Source organism: Lissotriton vulgaris, chromosome 1_1 (genome assembly GCF_964263255.1).
Source record: "Lissotriton vulgaris chromosome 1_1, aLisVul1.2, whole genome shotgun sequence".
NCBI classification, from domain to species: domain Eukaryota; kingdom Metazoa; phylum Chordata; class Amphibia; order Caudata; family Salamandridae; genus Lissotriton; species Lissotriton vulgaris.
Window position 1 is genome coordinate 370998379 of NC_141685.1, and position 10296 is coordinate 371008674.

At 43.3% G+C, this 10296-nt stretch overlaps 1 protein-coding gene across 2 annotated transcripts in view; it reads right to left on the reverse strand.

Moving 5' to 3' along the window:
- The window catches only part of EPS15 (epidermal growth factor receptor pathway substrate 15), a 916228-nt gene extending 914291 nt beyond the window's left edge, over window positions 1-1937 (reverse strand). The window contains exon 1 of one of the 2 annotated variants that reach the window (XM_086952422.1): window positions 1796-1937. In XM_086952422.1, the coding sequence (XP_086808548.1) occupies window positions 1796-1822 (27 nt within the window). In that variant the 5' untranslated portion in view covers window positions 1823-1937. The remainder of the gene's footprint in view (window positions 1-1795) is intronic. The other variant, XM_086952423.1, reaches the window with a different exon arrangement.
- Between the last annotated feature and the right edge of the window lie 8359 nt (window positions 1938-10296).

Below are 10296 nucleotides of genomic sequence, written 5' to 3' on the forward strand. Positions count from 1 at the left end.
GAATCGACCCCTTGGTGGGAGCAATTTAAGTCTCCCGTCAAGCACGAACAAACAGTGAGTCCGCTCCCAGTGGGTGGAAGCCGGGAAAATGCTCCCACCAGCTGGGAGCGGAGTTTCCATCTGTTATGTGCCACAAGGTAACTACACCTTGTTATGCACTACAAATTCCCCGAATATTATGACACATGTCCTGTTTGATAAAATCAACCCAAAATTTGCTGTCAAATTATTAAGAAAAGTGTGCATGGCGAGGGAGCGAGTTATAGTTACCTTAGGGCACCTTTAATTAGAACTGCTGAATTTCTATGATTTTGTGCCTGTAAAATGTGAGCCTAACTATAATGTCCTTCTAACCTTTGTTTTTTTAGTGATATAGATATATAGATATATATATATATATATACATAGATATACACACACACACACACATACACATTTAGACGCATACACTATAACTATGTCCTTTGATTCTTCAAGCATAAATTTTACACCAATTACATAAATTGCTACAAAAACAAAAATTAACATCTTTCTGACATGAATAATACGTACATTTAATCATCATGAAAAACATAGTGCTTTTAAAATGCATTTAAATTAAATATCTACAAAGAAATTGTCATACTAATGGAAATACATGGCATGGAATGGTATGGTATCCAATACAACAATTGATAATGTTGATAAACTACATGTCAAAGAGCTACTTAGTTGAACGTTTTGTTAAGAGCCAAGCGATATGAAACGGTTATAATCCTTCCGAATCAATGAAGAAATTCCACTTGGCAAATTACGAATGGTGTTTACTGAATCCAGCAGTAGCATAAACAGGTAGACACTGAACTAAGTTATAAAGAAACAAAGGTAACTCAGCCAAAAAGAATGTGAAACCAAAGTACAACTTTAGACATCAATCACCGTTTTTAAGACGCAACCGTCATTTTATTCCAAAACACATGAACATGACGACGACTGAATCCAGTGGACTCCATGGCACTGGTTAAATGGATTTTCTGACAGTGCTATACGCAAGCCTGGTCGTTTGGGCGATACGTAATAAACAGGATATGGTGGAGCAAGCAGTAATTAACTCACAGGGAAGGGTGGGGAGACCTAGTTTTCCAAACAGCGTTAGGAAGTTCAGACAAGTGACATTAGCGACAGGTTCCCGAGGGACACAACGTGTTTACTAAGTACTACGACAAATGGTGTGAAAATTGACAGGCTGCACTTGCTGAGCGCGAGGCAGCTGGGCGCATTGATAAAGTTTGGATGCTGAATGAAACGATGTTTTTCTACCAGCCAACGCCTGGCTCTTACGCAGCAGTCTTGGCCAGCGTGAGCGCAGGGTTTACAAAAAAAATAATACAAATAATAATAAACAACATGCATGTTTTCTGTCATTAATCCACCCCTGTCCCCTTCAAAATCCTCGATAGGCGACCAACACAGCAGGCGCCGACCACACTCCACCAGGGGAATACAAATTAACCGCCCACATCTTGGGGTCAAAACAAGCCCCCCCTCGCCAAGTGCCCCTCCTGCTCCTGGGGTCAGGCTCCCGTCGGCTGACAAGAAGGATAAAGTGGCAGGACGGTCCGAGCAGCAAAAGAGTACTGAGGCTAACGCCCAACGCGAAAGTCACTCCAATAGGAGCTAACTGTGCGCCCCGGGGTAGCCGCAGCGGGACGGGGCGCACCGCCTACGCGAGTCCCCGGCTCGGGCGGGGCACCAGGCCCCTCACTCTCAGCGGTCTCCCAATGGGCAGAGGGTGCGAGCGATAGGGAAAGGTTACCTGTGTCAGAGAGAGATTGGCAGCCATGCTGTTTCGCGTCCCATGAAGCCCATCATGCAATGTAAAGGCGGAGGGAGGGCCGCGGAGTAACAAAAGTTCAACAACTTCTCCTCCCCGAGGAAGCCGCCTACAAAACCCGGAACTGGATTTCTACCTTCGTTTCCCGACAGGCTTCTCTGGCAAGGAAGGACACCAGAACACAACCGATTATAATCTCTCGAAAAGTGCCCTCTCTAGAAATACTATTTTACGTCGAATAAGAGCTTTGCTCGAGCACAAACTGTTACTATTTTCATTTTCTTTTCCAATTAATTCTATTAAGTTTTTGTGAAATACAGAAAGCAGTGAAAATGTTTATCATACACATAAATCAGAGGAAAACAGACGTATAAATGTGAAACAGTTAATGAAGGCGACAACAGTCAATCAGAGGTATGTATACATGGGTGACTGGTCAGAAAGAGCCTTCAGTCCTATAGTGAGTGATATAAGATAAATGTCAAACTCAAACTATCATAATAATCCAAGCGTATGTACCACAATTGGGTATAGTGATGGAAAACTATACAAGGGCTTAATGGCAACAACAGTAAACTCTAAATACAAGTGAAAAGGCCTATCAAAGTTAAATATGAACAGAAGAATGTAGGACTTACAGTGTGGGATCTCCATAAAATAGAAAAGTAGAAAGAAAATAAATAAGAGAAAGTCAGTGGGGGAGGGGATGGGTAAGGGAAAGGGGTAAGCGCAGGGGGGGGGGGGGTGGAATAGCTATAATGATGCAATTGGGGCTAGATGTAGGTAAATGGCATTTACTGATTCGTAAATGCCAAATTTTACCGATTCAGTATTTACAAATCGGTAAATGCCTTGAGGCCCATAGGAATCAATGGTAATTACCGAATCGGTAAATACCGATTCTGTAAAATTACCGAATAGTCAAGGGTGGCAGGGTGTCACTTTGACACCCTGTTACACCCCTGATTCAGGCGTGTGTGCCATGTGACACACATACATGCCCTTAGGGCATGTAGGTGTGCCACATGGCACACATACATGTATGTGTGTCACATGGCACAGGTGTACATGCACAGATTTGCGTGTACACAGGTATTCATTATTTACCACCAACTAATAGTTGGTGGTAAATAACAAATCCTTAAGGCCCTGTGGCACTGTTTTCAGTGCCACCTACATCTCAAATTACCGATTCGGTAAATTTACAGATTTGGTCATTTACAGAATCAGTCATTTTTAAGCCCCCTACATCTAAAACTCCAAATACCGGTCGGTAACGGCCAAAATCGGCCGTTACCGACTGGTATTTGGCCGCCTACATCTGGCCCAGAGTAAGCAAACAAGCACGTAATGACATCAGATAGTGGAAGAAGGGTCACTATGTTTTAAACATAAAGTTGTCAAGTATACCAAATCATCTAAATGGTTCCCTGATTTCAGCTTTGTGGATGGGAATTTCGCATTTTTGTGTTTCATTTAAATTTTTGGGGGAATATTTAAATAAATTGTTGTGTTATACAGTAAGTGAAACAGTCACTTTATGAGAAATTGATGTTTTCATTTACATTTTAATATCCAGACAAAGAACACAGTAAATCGTCTGGCATGCTCGATTTGCCATCTTTTTTTGGAGCAAGATATTTTTGTATATTAAATGGGCAGTGAAAAATGGTACCATAGTGTTGATCTGAAGGAGAACATTGAGGGACCTAATCCATAGACCTTCTCTAGATATTAAAAATGCAGTGCCAGCAATATAAAGGTTATACAAAACTAAATTAGTAGAACAAGAGACAGTCACTATCTCAGCATTAATCTACTGTCTTGCTGTGTGATATGCAGCGGTTGGGGGATGAAACGTAAAGGGATACACCCCATCTCACAACATCAAGGTGTACAGAACTTAAAAATTCTATATTTTACTGTATTCACATACACAGTAGAGGCAAGTTGCGGGTCACCCTGGATGGTTGATGATCACAACTAGAACAAACACCGTCACCTGTCACTAACGGAACAGCACATTTGGACTAATAAATACAGTCATGAACATAAGGAAAGTCCAGGTGGCCATTTGGAGCTATGCAGGACAGTATTCCACCAGGGTGCACTGTCACATATGTAACTTGCCTTATAAGTAGGTCAGGTGCTGCTGCGTCTTTCCTGTGTGCTCTCTTCATGTTAGTGTGGGAACAACATGGTGAAGAGTTGAGGGAAAAGAGGCACCACACCGGAAAGGGTGACCATGCCCAAGCTAACTATTCTGCATGATGTCAGGGAGTGAACCTTGGGCATTCTGACTTAAGAGGTGGGGTGGTGGGGCAGCGGCTCTCAGTGAGTTACTTTGGAGGACCCAAGCTTGGAGTACAGATCACAACACTAGCCCTGACACTACACATACATATCCCCAGAAAGGATGTTTATTAGAAGGAAAAAATCCAACAAGTTAGTGGACCCCTCTGCATAATTTCGCAAAAAACGGGGGGAGGGTGCATCAAGAGATATTTGGAGTTGGGAGAATAACTCCTCATGCCAAAATCTAAAGATTAGAATACATCTGTTTGATCAAGTACAAGAGGAAGGTGGAAACTAAGGGTAACAATCCAAGTATATAAAGGTAAAACTAGAAGAAAGTGAAATGAGTTTTGACACTAACAACCACTAACATGAAAGACATACATGTTGAAAAGGTGTAACAAAGGCAGTAAGAGTTTGGGATTCTACTACAATTCAATTTGATGATATGCTTGGTGGAGATCCAGGGTTGAAACATGATAGCCCTGTCTAGAAGGGAAATAATTTCATTAATTCTTGTCCAGAGATGTTAGTCCTTGATTAATCAAGAGATTAAGGCCCTTAAATCGATGTACAAACATAGGCTACTACTGCTCATTTTTGTCAGAACAATGGGGGATAGCAATTCACAACCACAAAGGCTAAGGATCATTTTCAACAACCATTGTTCCTTCCAGCCCAGAACACAATCACCCCCTACAGCCCTATAGATTTGAATCTTGACAGGCACAAGGACTACTTTATAAGTAACAGTATACTCCATAAAACGATTAACATAACATTACATCATAACAGATCTTCCTTTGAACTGCACTTCCGCTGCACACTGCCCAGAAAAATCTGTTTGTCCGAAGATAGTATCTTACCATAAGGTTTCCTCAGTTTATTCACTTTTGGGGGACACTTGCCTGAAGCTGTGGGGGTGATTTGAGGTGAGGTGAGCTAGCCTCCAGCGTTGCCGTCACCGCCAGGAGTCACGACCAGCTTGGACTGCGCCGCCGCCCCGGGACTACATTTCCCGGCTGCCTCAGTGGCGGTGCTGCTTACATGTGCACCGCAAGCGCCAGGAGGAGCCTTAAAACAGCGTTTGGCCCGCTTCACGGGACGCCGAGCAAAGCCCGGGCAAAGGGCGGGCCCTCTTAGGCCCTCAGAGGCACGAAGAGGCTGGGCTGGGCCACGGACTTTGGCGTATACTTCAAGGTCTTGCCGACTTAAGTGAGTCCCTTTTAAATGTTACCTGAGTAAAGTGCCTGTGAACATTATTATTAATATATGTATGCCAATTAGGCTCGAGGAAACTATGTCTATGGGGAAGACAAATAAATCTACACTTGCACTCGGAACCATGGATAATTACCTAGTAAAAAAAAGTGACTCAAATTAATACTGAGCGAAGGGCTTCACTGGGTCGAGGAAACCAATGTGATGTACATGAAGAGCCGCTTTTCCCAATGTCTGACCTGGCTGTAACTGATAACTTGGATCAAGGCAACGGCAAGGGGGGCACTACTATTATGGTCGATGCACAAGTCCTTGCTGAACCTAATGACGATTGTCCTGATTTAACTAACGATATAATAGAAGAATTACCACCTTCCCCTGGGCCAGTCAGATCTTGTAGAAAGCCCCAAACCAGAATGGGGGGGTAAGAACAGTAAAAGAAGAGTAGAAAAAGGTCACATAGTTGCAATCACTGCAGCAGATGCAAATGATCTGCAGGAGGGAAAAACTGCGGATGGTACAAATATAACTTTGGAGCAATTTACTCTCCTAATCCATATGATGGAAGCTAAGATAGAGAGAAAAATTGCAGAGCTGATGAAACCCCTGATCTCTAAATTAGATACTGTGGCTTCAGAAGTGGAGAGATTTGGTGGCATCTTGGCATCACCCATGGCCTCAGCTGCTGCTGGAAGATCAATAGCTGTGGATAAGAGCCCAGCTGCTGAGGGGCAAGGAGCGGGCAGAGTAACTTTACAGCAAGCTAGCCAGCTGTCATCTGTAACTGAGCCATCCCCACCTCTGCCTGTCCCTCCAAATACCTCTAATATAAAGGCCACTGTAGCCCCAGAGGGAACGCCAGTTCCTACCTATATAAAGAAAAGTCGTTATGTTAATCTTCCTCCGGACTGCCTACCATACGAGGTGGTTCTTAGAAACGTTTCCCCCACTGAGTGTCACTTTACTCAGTTCCATGAAGAATCTCATGATTCATTAAAAAATAGAACAGTATCACGGCTGAATAAAAACTGTGGGTTCCCAGTTATATATGCCGATCAAGTCTTGTCAACAAGGAGGGTTAACTGGGTTGGAACTTCCAAAAAGACAATAAATGGAGACTGTATTATCGTCAACTTCAAACATCCCCAACACGTTGCCACAGTCTTACTAAGAGCGGCCTCCCTAGTTTACACTGAGAACAGTATATGTGTTCGCCCCCTTGGCCATTTTTACACCCACTTGATTAAAGCCCCACTGAATCCTGGGCCATTAAGACCATTTACTCCTAAGCAGCCGCTGACCTCGAATGGAGTTTATCAGTACAATGTTGGTAATCAGTGTGGAAATGGGTTCAACATTGTAACACAGAACAGATATTACACTCTTTCAGGTTTAGAGTCCTGTGATTGACTTGAGGAATTTGTGGACCAGGGAATTGATAGCTTGGAGGAAGCGGGACGTACAGAGATAACTTGTGTAAAAATGAGGGAGAATAATGTAATCTCATGGAATATTGCTGGCCTGGGTACTAAGATGGAGGACTGCAATTGGATCAAGTATATTAAGCAGTATCAAATTATATGCCTGCAGGAGACCTGGTCTGTTGAATGTAATCACTTTCTCGAAGGGTACAAGGCTTTTTATATCCCTGCAACGGCAACCAATAGGGGCAGACCCAAGGGGGAATGGTAACGTTTATATCTGTTGCTTTATCTAGTAAAGTTATTAGAGTGCCAACTTGTAATACTGGTATCATCGGTTTAGTCTTATTGGGGGATAACTGTATGGCCGGTGTTGTACATTTTTATAATGCTACTAATTTTGGTTCTGTTCCTAGTCAGATAGTAGCATTGAATGCTTTTATTAGCAGCTCAATGAAGGACTGTCTACATAACCTTTTAATTATTGGGGATTTTAATGTGCATCCATGTGGGGACCCCCTCCTTAAATGCATTAGGGACCTTCATTGTGCACAGTCCAAGGGTTTCCACCTTGAACATACCATCGAGGGGGAACACCTAAATTATATGCTTAATGATCTGGACTTAACGGCGACAATGGCTCTGATGGACCCTTCAGTGCTATTTGAGATACCGACCTTTAAGGGCCATGGGAGGGGAACCTTCATTGACTATGTATTTTTAACATCTTCAATGCAGACCTTTGTGGATTCCTTTATTATTGAGGACAGTGAATTTAGTGACCACAACCCACTCACTGTACATATGAAGGGCCCATGGATAGCTGTAGAAGGGCTGAATCACACTTCGGGTAGGGTGACCACGACAGATGGGAGACAGCGTTTAAGATGGTCTAAGATCACTCCAAACCTGCCTGCTGTACAAAGAGATTAAAGTTGCCTGTGCAGATGAGATCATGGTCTGTACGCAAGAAGGCGCTCAGCCAGATAATATCCTTAGCGCTTTCCAAAATCTCACCATCAAGGTCTCAAAGCTGTTGTCAGCTCCTGCTAAAAAGAAGGTGACTGAGGGACCTAAATGGTTTAATCATGCATGCTCAAAAGCAGCCAGAAATTTAATATTAGCACTGGCTGGTAAACCAAGAATAAAGGCAAATGTACAGCTATGCCGGAAGAACTATAAAACCATTATCGCCAGACATAAGGACTCGCTTAGGAAAGAAGCCTGGAGCGAGATTCTTGATCCAACTACCCTGCAGAGTAGTACTAAATTCTGGGCAGTGATGAGGAAACCTTTCTTGGCCCATGTACAGGGTGATGGTCTAGAATGTCATATAACTAAGGATGACTGGGAAGAACATTTTAAGAAATTGTACTGTTGCCCGTTGGACGTGTCTCATAATACTGCCCCCCCAGTCAGTGGTGGTGAAATGACTAGCTTCAACAGAGGTGAGGTTATTAAGGGTATTGTTGGCCTAACAGTTGGGAAAGCCCCAGGGCCTGACGGGATCCCACCGGATTTATTCAAATCCGAGCCCAATTTTTGGGCACCTATATTAGAGTCTGTTTTTAACGCTGCTGTGAAAAATGGTTGTCCGCAATCGTGGGGTGTTTCTACAATTGTCCCGGTTTTTAAGAAGGGGGACAAGGGTAGCCCACACTGTTACAGACCCATCTCACTAATAGACTCGATGGTTAAAATTGTGGGGAGAATGGTTCTGCAAAGACTATCTGAATGGGCAGAGGAAAAAAATATTATGTCCATTGCTCAGTATGGGTTCTGTAGCGGTCGTTCTACAATAACCCAGTGTCTAAATCTTTTTTTAATACTAAATAAGTACACTGTTGTGAAAAGGGGCACCATACATTTCGCCTTCATGGACTTGTCCTCAGCCTTCGACTGTGTCAACAGGGGAAGGCTGTGGCAGTCCATGAGGGAGAAGGGGGTGGATGACGGTCTGGTAGGTTTCCTGGCTGACTTGCATAACAATACCAGAGCTAATGTGAGATACTCCCAAGACCTGTGTGTAACAAATAATTTTAACATTGGAAAGGGTGTTCGCCAAGGATGCATCTTGGCGCCTTACCTTTTTCATTTTTATATTAATGATCTAGATAACGTGCTTCAGAAAGTTCAGGCAGATTGCCCTAATGTAGGCAGGCGGGGAATTCCGATTCTTCTATACGCAGATGATGCGGTTTTAATTTCACAAACGGAAAAGGGTCTACAATCTTTGTTAGACGCTTTTAATTTGTTCATGACAGATAGAGATCTTTTGGTGAATAACTCAAAATCATTTTTCATGCAAGTTGGCAAGCCATCAAAAAGAATCTTTAACTTTAAAATCGGGAAAGCTGTAATCCCTTTAACAAAGTCGTTTTCTTATCTTGGGGATCTTTTTGATACTAAACTCAATTGGGCCCCACATCTTGTAAAAAAGAAAGGAGAATTTGTGTGGGTTAATGCCTCCATCCTTAATTTTGCTGCAAAATTGGGGCAAACACCTACTTGTGCCATGCTGAAATTGTATAATGCTAAATCAGTGGCAACCGTTATGTATGGGAGTGAAATCTGGGGGTATCTTGGTGGTGAGCACCTGCAGATCGCTGAAAACTGCTTCTTGAAGCGTCTTCTGGGTGTCCGGGTAGGCACTGCCAACTTTCCCGTACACGAAGAGTTAGGGATACAATATTTAAGTGATCTGTTTTCATTACGCCCCTTGGTCTGCTGGCTAAGAATGTGGTTGAACCAGGACATACCACTAACACATCTGATTGTGAGGGATGTTGTCTGTCAAGATAATGTAATGTGTACCCCCTGGCTGAAATATTTGAAATCTAATTTTGCTAGGCTGGGTCGTCTGGACCTGTTTGAACATTCAAGTAAAATTACAAAAGGGGATCCGGAGCTCATTAAACGGGCCTTCCTTCTGGATAGGAGGTTGCAGAAGGAGGAAGTGGAGCTCCAAAAACAAAGTGTAAGGAAATTTGCCATGCTGAAAACTTGTGAAACTATAGAACCGTATCTGGCTGGCTCATTGACCTCCCACGAAAAATATCTCCGGTGTCTCCACTACCTCTTCAAGGTGACGACCCATAGTCTTCTTTGAATGAGTTTGTTATTTGTATTAACCATCAGTTAAACATCTACAGCACAGCTTTCCAAACTTTTCATGTTGGTGACACACTTTTTGGAGATGCATCATTTCGTGACACAGTAAGACAGAGTAGCGAGCAAGCGAGCCCGAACCACCTAAGGGGGTTCGGAGAGGGGGAGGGGTCTCCCCCCGGAAGAAAATTCTGAAATAAAATTGGGCAAATGGTCTCCATCTATCTGTCTGCCTGTCAGGCTCCACATTCTTATTCCTTCGGGATTGTGCTGAAGTACCTATACCATCCCCCTCACGACGTCCCCAAGAGTCTGGAGATAAAACACAGACTGCTAGGATAGTCGCACGAGGGAAGGAAAGGAAGGGGACGGCAGGGAAGGAGACCTGAAACGACAAGAGCTGACACTTAAACCCTGTTCTCCTGTGATTACTAGTAC